Raw genomic sequence first — 15574 nt, forward strand, 5'->3', positions numbered from 1 at the left:
CCTTCTGAACCGTGCCTACGTCCTGCTCCTCCCTCCCAGCCTCAGCGGGCCCAACACTCCCTGCTGACAGGCTATGCCCCCACCCTGTAAGAGCAGTGTTGATTTTATCGACAAAAACTATGACGAAAACGAAATATATAAAAAGAATATTCGCAATTCTGGGAAATTTCAAAGTGTGGTTGCGCCGACGCCAGTCGCGTGTCGCGGTCAAAAAAAGCAGATATACAAGCTCAAAGCGCGGCACGTTGCGACGTGTCGTGAGCTTGTAAGTCTGACATTGTCAACGCGCAACACCGCCATACGGCGAAGCACAAATGAAGCTTTACACAGCGGACTGTCTGTGAGGTTGAGGCACAGCAGCAGCGGGCTGTCGAGAATGAACCCACACTGACACTGTCAGATCATGATAAAAAACTTTAAATGATTATGATAGGTTTTAATGGTAGTACTACTTTATCCAAATAATAATATTAATAATAGGTTTAAATGCTAAAGTAGCCTGTTAACATCATTTTCCCAACCGGCCACGGTGGCCGGTGATGTTTATAATTAACGGCCAATTAAACATTTTATATATATATATATATATATATATATATATATATATATATATATATATATATATATATATATATACACACACGTTTTATTGTCTTCCAAAGTTTGCATGATTGGTAAGTTTTGAACTAAATTGAATCATGAATTCAAGCGATTTCCTTGAAATTTTGTACGCACATTCCCACTAGGCAGAGGAAGAAATAGATCAGCCTCATGGTGGCTCTATAACAGGCCAATTTGCGTTTATAGCTTTAAAGGAGTAGTTCACCCCAAAAATTACTTATTTCCTATCAATTACACATACCATGAAGCTTTGAATTCATGGAGATTTTTTTAGTTTTTGTCGCATTCCTAAGCCAATAATTTGATTACCGGCGGAAAGATGCTAATGTATCCGGTAGGAGACATTAGCATCAAAGAGACTCAAAGAAGTCTCTTTGAGTCTCCTACCAGAAATACACACGGTCATCAAATTATTGGCTCAGGAATGCGTCAATACAAAAAAATCTCCATGAATTCAAGGGTTCATGGGGTGTGTAACTGATAGAAAAGAAGTAATTTTTTGGGTGAACTATTCCTTTAACTGCACCGATCTGCGTGAAACTTTGCACACAAGCTCCCTAGAGGCCAAGTACAAACCTCTGCCCTGCGTTATCAGCATTTTATAGGCACAGGAGGCAGATTTTTGCAAAACGTGTTTTGCTAATTTTTTTCAAAGAAATATATATTTTATATTACTCCTACAAAATGTGTCCAAACATCACACAAATCGGTACACATTATCTCTATAGTCATGTGATCAACACAGATCTGTCTGCCTTTTCTCATTCCATCTTGATTGGCTAAGATTGGCATCTAAATATTGCAGGGATGGCTCGTCTTGAACAAAATGCCTGAAATTGTAAGGAAGAAATTCCATCCTTTTCACATGTTCCTGTTATAGCGCCACCAGCACCGCCAACACATTGTTTTTATATTCATCCTACAAATTGGTACACAAATTGGCACACATAATCTGTATAGTCATGTGATCAAGTCGAATATGTCCGGATTGTCATATTCCACCCTGATTGGCAAATTTCGAACATTGCTGGCCTACAATAACCTACCTGACCTGGAGGAGACCTGTGCTCCGAGGAGCACCTTTTCTAGTTAATTCTAGTTCATTTCTCAATAATGACCTGCTTTCCATGATTATCGTTTGCAAAATACTGATATTATGAAGCTTGAATTACAATGTCTGCTGATCTGTTTTATCCTGTTAGGGAAGACCTACAGGCATTGGCCTTTGTGATTGGCCAATCCGACCGATGGACGTAAGGATTGGGCGAGCTTTGTGTGACAGTCTTGCCGTACCAATGAAAGTGGCAGCATGCACAATGGAACTGCATGCTGATAAATACCATCACACAACAAGATATTATTATTACAGAGACAGACGGACGGACGGACGGACGGACGGACGGACGGACGGACGGACGGACGGACGGACGGACGGACGGACGGACGGACGGACGGACGGACGGACGGACGGACGGACAGACAGACAGACAGACAGACAGACAGACAGACAGACAGACAGACAGACAGACAGACAGACAGACAGACAGACAGACAGGCAGGCAGACAGACAGGCAGGCAGGCAGGCAGGCAGGCAGACAGACAGACAGACAGACAGACAGACAGGCAGGCAGGCAGTTAGGCAGATATTGACCCCGCATGGAACATTCAGTTGCAGGAGGCAGCACAGCAGTTAGAGTTACAGTTAGAGAGGACGAAGTAGATACAGTAACGAGTAGCGAGAAAGGACAACTGAGAATTAAAATATCAATGAGTATCAACAACAGGAAAGTACATACCGAACCCCCCTCCCCTCTTACTCACTGGGAGCGACAGTAAGTGAAATAGTGTGAACACAATTCACCCATATAGTCTCGAACACGAGCACCTCTGCAACACGGTAGTGTCAAGAAGTGGGGGGGGAACGGTTTACATTTTCAGTGACCTATTAGGGGAGCCAAACGAGTTCGGTCGTCACATCTGTACGACAAAATGTACCACTGGACTGTTGATGTGAACGGAGCACCAGTAGGAGACCACCGTATTGCTGTGGCAGTGGGACAGGAGGTCTACTCCATCGGATGGTTCGTTAACGTTAATGAAAGTATGATGGTCGACATGCAGGTCTTCAACACAGCGTCTTTGCGCTGGACGAAGTTGCCTCCAGTGTCGACCGCGAGAGGAGAATGTCCTCTCGACCCTACTCTCAGGTACTTTCACGACACGGCCGTGTTCATCGGCGATCTCGTCTACATTTCGGGTTTTTTTAGCAACAGGGAAACAATTATCTTTACACTTTATGCGTTCAACGTGGAATCCCACAGATTGTTCAGGCCAGAGGTTTCAGGTAATGGTCCAGAGGTGACACGATGCAAACGTGCGTCCGCCTGTGTCTTGGGGCAGGTCATGTATGTCTGGCTGTCTGGAGGAAACACTAATGAAATCTGCAGGTTGGACACCAACACTATGGTCTGGTCTTTAATTAACGCCAGAGGCTCGCCACCGCCTCCTAACTATATGCGTACATCTGCCAACATCGCCAACATCATCGGGACAAAGATATTTGTAGTTGGGACGGGAGATAAGCTTGGGCACTACATGAAAGTGTTCGACATAGAGACCAACTGCTGGCTGAGCTCGCCTTGTGCAGCATCTTTTGAACCATCTTTTACAGACTCGGACACGTATGAATGCATCGCGTATGAATGCGTCGTTGCCTACAATGGAGAGCTGTACATGTTGGTGAGACGTTATCCGCACTATCTCACAAAAGAACTCTGGAAATGTAATCCGGTCACCTTCTCCTGGAAGAGGATCCAGCCCAAGGGGAAAGTCCCGTGTACAAGTTTTAGGATGTGCTGCTGTGTTATGGGAGACCGTATCGTCGTCTTTGGAGGAGACCCTAAGTTTCAATGTGCCAGTAGGCTGCACATCTTAGACAAAGACACTAGTCTGAAGACCTTATGTAAGCTATCAGTTATTCACTACGGCCTGGAACAGTCTGAACTTCCACACGACATCAGATGGGAACTGGCAGCCATGAAAACCAAAGAGGAGGAGGGAGAAGATTGATTCTTTTCTACAGCAATGTAGAGCCAAGCATCGCCCCTTGCACAGCTACTGTGGCATCAGCCTGACCTGAACCATCACAACAATGTGCAAACACATGATACTGAGTAGGATACGGCCACCTCAGAGGGGAAAACCACCTTAAACCAGGATCCTTGCCTTAAAGAGCAAGGCCACTTTGGTAGAGGTTTGGGTTGTGTAGTTATATTGCCATGATGTAACTCCAAAGGTGGACAAGAAATAAAACATAAGTGCTCCATTGATTAGAAATTGATCATTCTAAATATGCTCCTCATTGACTTACATTGTACAGTGAAACAGCTCTCAAAGGCACTTTTTTAGCCCGTAAACAAACGCAAACAAAGCTGATTCAGACAATATAGAACATCACCAAACCCAGTACTGTTTTTTTTATATATATAAATGTCAACTTCCTGTTGATTTTGTTATTTTTATTAAGAAGAAAACCCAGACTGGATCCTCGGATCCGGATCCGGATTTTCAAATAGCAAAATCAGCAGGAAGGTAGATTTCTCGTCGGATTCCGCTAAGGTGCAGCCTGCCATTTTCCTACAGAGAACCAGGAGATAACGCGATCCGAAGATTTACTGCTCCATTCATTTCCCGGTTAAATTATTTGGGAAATAACCTGTATCTCGGCTCCTGTGTTTTATTATGTTTGTACGAGCCATGCTATTTTTAACAGCGGATAACAAGCGAACGGAGGGGGTAGCGGTGACATTTTTTGTTTGTTGCAGAAGCACAGTGAAACCCTCTGTGATTAGCAACGATGGGATCGATCATTCTGGGAAGAGACATTGTGAATTCTGTACGTTGAGAACACTTATGCAACGTTTCAAATATAGTCGTGACTCGTGAGAATAGCAGATATACAAGTTAGTCAAAGACTCGTAAGGGTCCATTTGGAACTCCCTCAAAGAACCTCTTTGAGAAATCATTGTAATAAAGGTTAAGGCCCAGAGTACCCCACAACAGTGGCCCGGTCAGTTCACCATCTAAAGTATTTAACTAACAATGTGACCCCGGTCTGCTCAGCAGACGGTTTTCAGAGCCGCTAGAGTTGTCACCTGTCAGACGGATCATACCCCCGCTATGCTAGCATCTGTCCCCTCTGACACACACACACACGCACACGCACACGCACACACGCGCGCACGCACCCGCACCCGCGCACGCACGCACGCACGCACGCACGCACGCACGCACGCACACACACACACACACACACACACACACACACACACACACACACACACACACAGACCGTGCATGTGTGCGCAAAGTCAGTGATGATGTGTGTGTTGATGTCGGTATACAGTAAATAACTGCACTGCCTGGGGCTAAAGTTGTTAATGTATATTTTAAATGTTCTCTTTTTTTTATATCTGCAAAGTAACTAGTTACTAAACAGTTTTCAAATAATTGTAGTGGAGTAAAAGTACAGAGATGTAGTGGAGTAGAAGCAAAAGTATTGAAAATTGGAAATACTCCAGTAAAGTAAAAATCACACCCTGTGTGAAGTGGGCGATGTCTTGCTAGCTAATCACAATACTGAATGGAGTCAACCAATCATGTACAAAAAATAAATACATTTATTGAAAAACACTCTTTATGATGGAAGAAACTCACAGCGCAGGATTTGTTGTACAAATATCCAAACCTCACTTATAGGGGCGGTTTCACCGCCCAAAAACTGGTGCATCAGGTTGACTGAGTCACTGCCATGCACCAGAAAGACCTCAGGTCAAAGGTTGAATCTCCTGTAATGGACTTGGAATGGGCTCACTGCACACAAAGTAAATGACATCTGTGCTCTTTGTCACTGTGACAACTGACACAATACAGCACAGCACAGAACAGCAGCAAACATCTTGTTCCACCACTGTGACCAGTGGTGGAAAATGTACTCATATGTTTTTACTGAAGTAAAATGATCAATAAAGAAATACTCTGTTACAAGCAAAAGTACAAAATGTGTAAAAATCTTTTGAAAATAGCAGATCTACAAGCTCACAATGCGTTGCGATGCTCCATTTTAACCATATTAGATTCATCAGAAACACCCGTCCTTGGTTCTGGTGACTGATATTGTCAGACCCTTTTTTTTTTTGTATTACTTTTTTTTTTTCATTTTTTTTTTGGGAAAATTAAAAAAGAATTATACAATTAAAAAAATAATACAATAAAATTAATGAAAAAAGTTATCGATAAAACACGGCCCCCTCACGTATTAGGAGGGCAGGATGAGTCATCAGAACCAAGGACTGGTGTTTTTGATGAATCTAACATGTTAAAAATTGAGTTTGAAGTTACAATGTGTTTGTATATGAAGGGGGCGTGTCTGAAGTAAAATTTGGGTATTACCAAAATATAAATATACGGGTCTGGTCTGCTAGTTCCTACCAGACCCGCTCGAGTGACTTCCTGGCGCTCAAGGGTCCATTTGCTCATACAGAGCTCGGCAAGGCAGCATTCTCTGTTAGTGCTCCATCTGCTTGGAATGAGCTCCAGAAGTCCCTAAAAATCTGATCACTGCCTTCCTTGGGTCATGTTCAAGACTGTAACTGTTTTAATTAATGTCTGGCCTATCTGTTATAGTTCTTTGAATATGTTTGAGTATTCTCTGTCTTCTGATTCATATATTTAATATTGATGCATATAAATGTATATTCCTGATTGATTATTATGTTCTGCATCTCGGCTACATTGAAAATGAGGGCCTGCCCCTCAACTACTCCGAGTTGAAAAGGTTATGATCAGATAATGATCGCTCCCTCTAGTGTTATGGCTGTCACTGTGTCCCTCACTGTGGAGAAATAGTTAGACAGGTACAGTATGAAGAAATTGAGGGCACTCTCCCTCTTTGACTTGATCTCAACACCGAGTTGCCAGGTTCTGGGAGAGAAACAAGCAACCAGCGTTAGCTCATTCGGCACTAGCGTTAGCTTCTCAGGGACTTTCAGTGCATGTTTGAGTATCATGAGACTCTACAATGAGCAGTAGTAGAGAAAAAAATAACTTTGCATCGGTTATAATAGACGAATTTCACTCATACACGCGCTCCCATTATGCCAACGGAGGGGGTCGAAAAAATGACGACAGGGGAATCGCTGGAAAAACTCAACGCCACTTTCTACGTCGGTGTGTGACTAACGACACATCAAAGATAACACTTAAAATGTCCGGATCTCTCCTTTAAATACCAATACCGTTGATATTTGCTTAAAGGACAACTTTGTTTTGTTACAACCAAGGTTTATGTTTTAGCTTGTAATTAAAGTAAATAAAAGATGAGTGTTAACATTTTTCTTTTACTGCTTTCTATAGTTCTTTTTTACAGTGGGCGGGGGCATTCGAGCAGGTGCCTAAATATGTCTTTTTTTTTACACAATAAAAAAGGTCCCGTGGTCTTTGATGGCCAGATGTGAGTTATTGGGGGCTAGAAGAGATGCTGTACATAATAATAAAGATATTGCCGGGTTATTGTGTAAAAAAATATTTAGCCACCTGCCCGAATGTAAACTGTAAAAAAAGATTGCTAAAACTATAGAAAGCAGTAAATGAAAATGTTTTAACACATTGAATGCCAAAAACGGTCCGGACCGTTTTTGAGGATCCAAACGAGAAGTGCCGAAAACGGTCCGGACCGTTTTTGACCCAATTCTATTTTTATACATGTGGGCCACGTGGGGCGCTAAAACGAAACTTTGACATCACCCAAGGAGTTTCTGAGAAGAAGAGGCTGGATCTGGCTCCATGTCAAAAATCCTTCCGGTCGGCGTTTTCAATGTTATCTCCTTGACTAAAAGCTTAATATCTCCATTTCTTTTTAATGTGGTGGAAACGAGCCGTTTTCGATCGGCGATCACGCTGCAATGGAGGATCGCGTTAGAAATATTATTGTTCCAGGCGTTAGTCGGGACCCTCCGCCGTCTCGCACGCACGCTTTGTTTACATGCACTTCCACGTCGGGGCTTCTCACAGCACGAAACGTATAACGCAAGTGGATGGAAGAAATGCAGGCACTCAACGTATAATATTTTAATAAACCTCTGGCACCCAATGTGTTAACACTAATCTTTTATTTACTTTATTAATTACAAGCTAAAACATAAACCTGAAAAAAAACGTATGTTGCTATATCAAACTTTTTAATGTCAAGGACCAACAAAATTATATGTATTTGGCCTCGGACCCACATTTCAAAATATTTAGTTCCAGGGATCCCAGAAGTAAAGATTTGAGTTAAAAATGTTCGCTTTAAAAAAAATAATATATATATATATATATATTCAAAGATTTGTCACACATTTTCCAGATTTTACAAAAAATAGCAGATCTAAAAACTCATAGCTATGAGCTTGTATATCTGCTATTTTTTGAATATCCAACCAATCTGCTATTTCGATAGCTAAAATCTAAAATGACACAGCTTTCCCGGTTTTGGTGGGTTAACCCTGTCTTCTACCATGAGCCATCCCAATCATAGTCAATGGTGGAAAAAGTACTCAAATTCTTTACTTAAGTAAAAGTACCAATACTGCAATATAAAAATACAAGTGTTACAAGTAAAAGTCCGGAATTACAAAATTTACTTGAGTAAAAGTACAAAAGTATTGGCATCAAAATGTACTTAAAATACCAAAAGTAAAAGTACTAAATATTTGAAAATAGCAGATCTACAAGAAAAAAAATTGGAAATACTAAAATAAAGTACAAATACCTCAAAATTGTACTTAACTACAGTACTTAAGTAAATGTACTTAGTTACTTTCCACCACTGATCATAGTGAATGGGATTGGTGGCGGTCTGTGCTTTCCCTACAATGTCAGTATCAGTGTTACACTGATCCGTCTCTATAAAGAAAACGACATGAAAGACGGTGGATTATCCGCTGTCCTTTAATACCAGCTGCAAAGCTCTCTCACCCAGCGAGTAATGTGGTCAAACAAGACACGTCGTGCACGCTGTGTCCTCTATGTGATCTTGGTGCATCACTCAGCATGCAAACTGCTTGGACTCCTTGAACATGGTCATGTCTATAGGAGCCACTACATCATCTCCTTAAAGACGGGGTGCCGTGATTTTCAGGGATCCCCCCCCCCCCCCCTAAAACATAAGCATCAGGTATTATGGTTATACTAGGAGGAAGATTTTTTTCAAAAAAGTGTACAGATATTGTTAAAATTATGTTTTTATGTGGACACGCCTCCAGTTCATTAAGTATACCTGGTTCTCACCTTAGCACCTCCTCCACCACCTTAGCACCACCCACCTGTCCTAGTCCCTCCTCCTCCTCCTCATGACCTGTTGTGTTATGGTAATGAGGGGGAGGGTACATTTTTACTATGTCACTAAAGCGCTGTTTTTCTATTGGCACGTTTGACCCTCAAGGTTTCAGCCTCCAGGAAGGAACTCAAAATAGTCAGAGAAGACATAAAACACCATAAAAACACCACAAGGGGGCTTAATGAAGTTCTATCAACCTCATAGACACATGAAAAACAGAAAAAGTGCGAAACCATGGCACCACCTCTTTAAAGGGGCATTTCACCGCTGTGAAAGTTTTTCCATTCCCCGCTGTGAGTGACTGCAGTCACTCATCAATGTTAATAGTATGTGTAGTAGATAACAGCATCAACATTTGAAATGTGCACCCTATGGCCAGAAACATTATGAAGTCTGTGTGTTTGACTAGGGTTTGACTGGACTGCTGAATTACTACAATGACCATAATGGAGGTCCCTGGACCGCAGGTTGAGAACCACTCTCTGTGACACTGGGGTCACATGATGAAAGGTGAAAGGTCATTGTGGCCCCCCGGCAGTGGTGTAAAGTAACTAAGTACATTTACTCAAGTACAGTACTTAAGTACAATTTTGAGGTACTTTTACTTTACTGGAGTATTTCCAATTGTCTATACTTTTACTTCTACTCCACTACATCTCACAGGCAAATATTGTACTTTTACTCCACTACAATTATTTGAAAACTTTAGTTACTAGGTACTTTGCAGATATAAATTATTGCATTATAAAACATACATTAACCACTTTAGCCCCGTTTTATATTATTTATACCTAGGCTGTTTTTGAAAATAGCCAATCTACAAGCTCACAACGCGTCGCATTGCGATGATACTAATACTTTTGTACATTTTGAATTCCAGACTTTTACTTTTTAACAGAGTATTTCTACAATGCAGTATTGATACTTTTACTTAAGTAACAAATGTGAGTACTTTTTCCACCACTGCCCCCGACAACGTTAATGCTGCATGAGTGAAGTTTAACATGATTCGTTTTTCTTTAAAACCACGTTTTATCAACATAATTAGTCCTGTTTATTCTACTGAAGACCATATGACTATCATTATGAACTACACACCTCTCTCTCTGTGCGTGTGCGTCTGTGTGCGAGTGCGAGTGCGAGTGCGAGTGCGTGCGTGAGTGCGTGAGTGCGTGAGTGCGTGAGTGCGTGCGTGCGTGCGTGCGTGCGTGCGTGCGTGCGTGCGTGCGTGCGTGCGTGAGTGCGTGCGTGTGCGAGTGCGTGTGCGAGTGCGTGTGCGAGTGCATGCGTGCGTGCGTCTCTCTCATAGTGCTGATTACAGTTTTATTAGGAAACGATCTGGCATTATGAGTTATATTTACATCAGCTGAGCTCGGCGTGTTTAATTCAGGTAAATCACAATTAGCTTTGGTCGTGTGCGTGCGTGCGTGCGTGCGTGCGTGCGTGCGTGCGTGCGTGCGTGCGTGCGTGCGTGCGTGCGTGCGTGCGTGCGTGCGTGCGTGCGTGCGTTAGCTAATCCGTTCGTCCGTACTCTGCATGATGGCCTGTATTCACACTAATGATCTCCATTCCCCTCACATGCAGGCGTTTCTCTTGCACTCAGTGCTCGTTCCAGGCTCTTGACCTACTCTACTGAACTTTATGACTGCATTACCATATTTACTCTATTAACCCGCTAAGACCGGGAACGCATCTGTGTGTCATTGTAAGATTTATTTGGCCATTCAAAAAAAAAGCAGATATACAGGCTCATATAGCGCCCGCGCTATGAACTTGTAAATCATCTATTTTTTTAAAAATTGTTAAGATTTGTGGAAATCTTTGAATATATATATTTTTTCAAGGCAAACATATTTTGTAAAATATGTTGTTCCAGGGACCCCCCAGAAGCAAAGATTTGAGTTACAAATGTACGTTTAAAAAAAAGTAATTTGCACACATTTTCACGATAAAAATAAATAAATAGCAGATCTACAAGCTCAAGCTTGTAGATCTGCTATTTTTGAATGGCCCAACAAAATCTTAAAAAGTGACACACTATGTGTTCCCTTCCCGGGCTTAATGGGTTAACTTTGTTTGTGTTCACTTTAGCCTCTCAGTGCACACATCTCAAGCACCCACTTATTCCACAACATATGCTCCGTCAGCAAGCATAATTAAATTTACACATTACATTTTTCCCGGAGTGCATAAAAGTGATTTATTTTCTTTGAGAGGAAGCGAGGTGACTTGCTTTTCTTATAGCTTTTCCCCCTACACCCCACACCCCCCTTTTTATCGTTTCTTTGTTGTTGTTCTTTGTGCCGAGTCATAATTTCCTCCGATGCCGTGCCACCTCAACGCTCACATTGTTATGCGTAAATTGTGCCAATTTCTTTTTTGCAGATCTACAAGTTGCACAACCCGGTGCGGACGCAACATGTTTCAGCCAAACTTAGTTTAGTAGACTAAAACTAGACTAACAGTAAAACATTTCAGATGACTAAAATATGACTAAAACTAAATGGAAATTGATTCAAAAGACTACAAAAGACAGGTGTTCCTGTCAGCCAAAGCCATACATTATGATTTACCATAGACTGTAACAAATATGGACGAAGGCATTGGTTTCTACTACTCTACTCATGGTAGCTCACTCGTATTGAAGCCACTTTTTTTGGCAAATTCAACCATCCACCATCTTAGAATTTCCGGGCGCAAGAAGCAACCGGAAACGAACAAATGCTATTGGCTGGAAGGGCTGCAAGGAGGGCGGATCTTCACTCAGTAGAGCCAGTAGAAGCCCTAGAAACATTACCCTACTTTATTAATTATTTTCTAAATTAACACATTCATTGCCACGTATTAATTAATGAATTCATCCGTGGTTATACCTTATTTTGACGATCCACAGATTAATTTTTTCACACACACCCATCAAAAGGAAACACAAAACAAAGAAATCAACTCTCTCTTTTTGAGTGGGCCCGAAGCAGCCAGGAAAATGTGCCTGAGCAGGACAGAGTGCTTTCCAGCCCTCATTTACCCCGGAAAGTGTTTTGCATTTTGTAATAAGTACCAAGCACTTTGGCAGGGGTCCCCTCAGCCATCCTCAGAAAGGTTGTGCAACAGAAATGATGCCTGCATGTAAATGAGCTCCTTGTGTAAATGACAAGTCCGTCCCCGTGTGCATCACTGTCTGCAGAAACACAGGCGACACTCTGCTGATGCAGGAACCTTCGCCGTGACCTTTGTTTTTGGTTTGGTTTTGTCACCTATAGTCCAGCGGTTCGAAATTCACCGACAATGATAATATTCCCAAAAGTGGTTGAAAGGTTGAAAGTGGTTAATGGAGGTCTTCATATACGTATCTTTTTCCATTACTAAATATGACTGAGTGTAGACTCAAAAGTAGCATTAAAACAACAACGACTCTATGCTGCTGTCTGAAACCAAGTTACTGTCATGATCACTGGCGAATTCCATCAGTTGAATCCAGCACCATGGACAGAGTCACAGCTAGTCTCAATGCTACAACATGAATTCAGGACCATGGACAGAGTCACAGCTAGTCTCAATGTTATAACATGAATTCAGAACCATGGACAGAGTCACAGCCGTATTTTATTTTGGTAGACAGGGATTTTTTTTGTTGTTGTACATTGTAAAGCAAGAGGGCAATGCGTTTTTGCAGGTAAACACCACCACACTGAGGGAAATGATGGGTACAAAATATTTATATATTTAATTTTGTTGCAACAATGGGGGTCTGCGATGTATTTGAACCACGTTAACAACAAAAGCTCTGCAAGTGGCCCCATGCGCTCTGTGTCGTTATCCTACAGTTGCCAGGTTTAGCGAGAGAAACATGCAACCAGGTTAATGAAAACAACCCCAAAATAATGAAAACAACCCCAAAATAAGCGAGCCCTTCAACAAGTATCATTTGTATTGACAAGGACACATGTATCTCAGCAGCCTATAAGGCCATGTCAACAGGTCACTAGACTCCAAGCTTACACTCAACTGCAAACTGGTCACACTGATACAGAAATAATAAATTAAATCAAATGAATTATAACTTATTCAGATATCCTTAACAGTGCTCCCCTACGGTCCACTACTGCCTGTTTTCCAACGAGCTACTTACTCTTGCTGCTGCCTTGGGGTCGCCATGGCTACCGCGGAAAACAAGTGAATCAAAACGGTAGTCGTGGTAACGGTGGAGCCCACGCATGTCACGACCGACGGCTGCGGCGACGTCAAAAAGCAGCCTTGAGGTTCGCTGTGCGAAAGGAATACTGCACATGACACGCCGTTCACCATGACAACCAACATAATAACACAACACGGCACAGAAAGCTCGTATCTCCGTTCTCCACGTTGCAACTTCTTAGGTATTTTCCCGTAAATAAATGCTCAACTGCGTCATACTGCAGCGTCACGCAAAGGTAGCAAAAAAAGCCGATCTGCAAGCTCGCAACGCAACAGATCTGCTATGTTTTGTTATTTAAAAAGTGTATAAAATAATAATGAAAGTGGTTAGAGCAGCATTATGTAACTTTCCTCTTCTACCCTGAATTTGAACCTGGTTTCTTGCTTAACCCATTAAGACCTGAGGCCGATTCTACTAAATGTATGTTTTTAGAATATCTTCTAAAAACAGTTTTTTGAAAAAACTTATGTTACTATGTCAGTGGTTCTCAAAAGTTTCATGTCAAGGACCCCCACAATGATATGTATTTAGCCAAGGACCCCCATCTCAAAATGTTTTCTTCCAGGGACCCCCAGAAGCAAAGATTTGAGTTACAAATGTTCGCTGGAAAAAATATATATTCGATGATTTGCAAAAAATGGTACGATTTCTCAGAAATAGCAGATCTACAAGCTCATAGCGCGGCACTCGGTGCCGCCCTATGAGCTTGTATATCTGCTATTTTTCAATAGCCAAAGTGTAAAAGAATGCTTTTTTAGCTCAAATCTAAAAATGACACAGATGCTTCTCCAGGAAATAAGAATATTATGGGGATATAATCCTATAGGCTACATCATTTATTGGAAATGTATACTAATCGATAGAAAAAAAGTAATTTTGTGGGTGAACTATCCCTTTAATGGGCAACATTGTTTTCTCAATCAACAGTACACAAACTAACCTACAGTATAAGTGTATATACAGGGTATCTAAACATTTCTAAAGTGACCATTTAAGACCTTTTTAATGCCTCTAAAATAAAAAATAAAAAGAGAGACAGACAGACAGACAGACAGACAGACAGACAGACAGACAGACAGACAGACAGACAGACAGACAGACAGACAGACAGACAGACAGACAGACAGACACAGAGGCAGACAGACAGAGAGACAGACAGACAGACAGATAGACACAGAGGCAGACAGAGAGACAGACAGACAGACAGACAGACAGACAGACAGACAGACAGACAGACAGACAGACAGACAGACAGACAGACAGACAGACAGACAGACAGACAGACAGACAGACAGACACAGAGGCAGACAGACAGACAGACAGACAGACAGACAGACAGACAGACAGACAGACAGACAGACAGACAGACAGACAGACAGACAGACAGACAGACAGACAGACAGAGAGAGGAAGAGAGTTTAGGCGTTGGACAGACGGTTACCAACTGAGCTACAGTTTCCAGTCTTTCAGCGTGTTTCAAAGAGTCTGAATGTCCACAGAGCGGGCCAACAGGACACAGCCTGCCAAGTTAACTGTGGAAGAAAGAAAGAAAGAAAGAAAAAAAAGACAAACAAGCCAATAGTGCTGTGCTACTTTCTCCTTCACAACAGCTGAATGAGGGGAAAAAAATACACGACAACAGCGAACAAACGTTTGGCAACAACAAATCAATGGCAAAGATACAACAAAACCGCTGTGGCTTAGAGTCGTGGGGGGGGGGGGTTGACACAATGATCGCTGCTCAGGTGGATTTGTGTCACTCTTAGAAGAAAATGGTTTCAAAGACCGATAGAGCTGCCAGACTTGTGTTGTGTCACATAACCCCGCTCGCAATGAGGTCTTTTGAGTGGCTGCCGTCGTGGCGGGTGTGCAGTATATATACATACACTGTATTGTTACTGTCACACAGAAACCCTGTATCTCCATATTTTAACTTTTGTGTTTTTCGTAAATTAACACCTTGCTTGATCATACTACAGTGTCACACAAAAGTGGAAGATCGACAAGCTCGAAACTCGACGCGAAACGACACGTGTCGAGTTTGTCGATCTATTTTTTTTTTGTTGTTATTTTTTTAATTTGAATCTTGAAAAGTAACAGTTTTGATCATGCATGGTTTCCACCTGACAGCAATGATACATAACAGTATACACACAGTCTCTTGAGATGCTTGTGGCTTCTAACCCATTAAGGCCTCGAGGTTCCGATTCTACAAAATGTCAGATCTACAAGCAGATCTACAAGCTCAAAGCGCGGCACTCGGTGCCGCGCTATGAGCTTGTAGATCTGCTATTTTTAAATAGCCAAAGTGTAAAATAATGCTATTTTTTTTGCTCAAATCAAAAAGTGACACAGATGCATTCCCGGTCTTAAAGGGCTAA

At 41.9% G+C, this 15574-nt stretch overlaps 1 protein-coding gene across 1 annotated transcript; it reads left to right on the forward strand.

Moving 5' to 3' along the window:
* Window positions 1–2610: 2610 nt before the first annotated feature.
* On the forward strand, window positions 2611–12225 carry LOC308075707 (kelch domain-containing protein 3-like; the record flags this gene model as incomplete). Its single annotated transcript, XM_080415654.1, has 2 exons — window positions 2611–3617; window positions 12183–12225. The coding sequence occupies 2 exons, from the start codon at window positions 2611–2613 to the stop codon at window positions 12223–12225; spliced, it is 1050 nt and encodes a 349-aa protein (XP_080271780.1).
* Window positions 12226–15574: the final 3349 nt, after the last annotated feature.

Source organism: Gymnoscopelus braueri, assembly GCF_963280865.1.
Source record: "Gymnoscopelus braueri genome assembly, chromosome: 20".
In the NCBI taxonomy this organism is placed as follows: Eukaryota; Metazoa; Chordata; class Actinopteri; order Myctophiformes; family Myctophidae; genus Gymnoscopelus; species Gymnoscopelus braueri.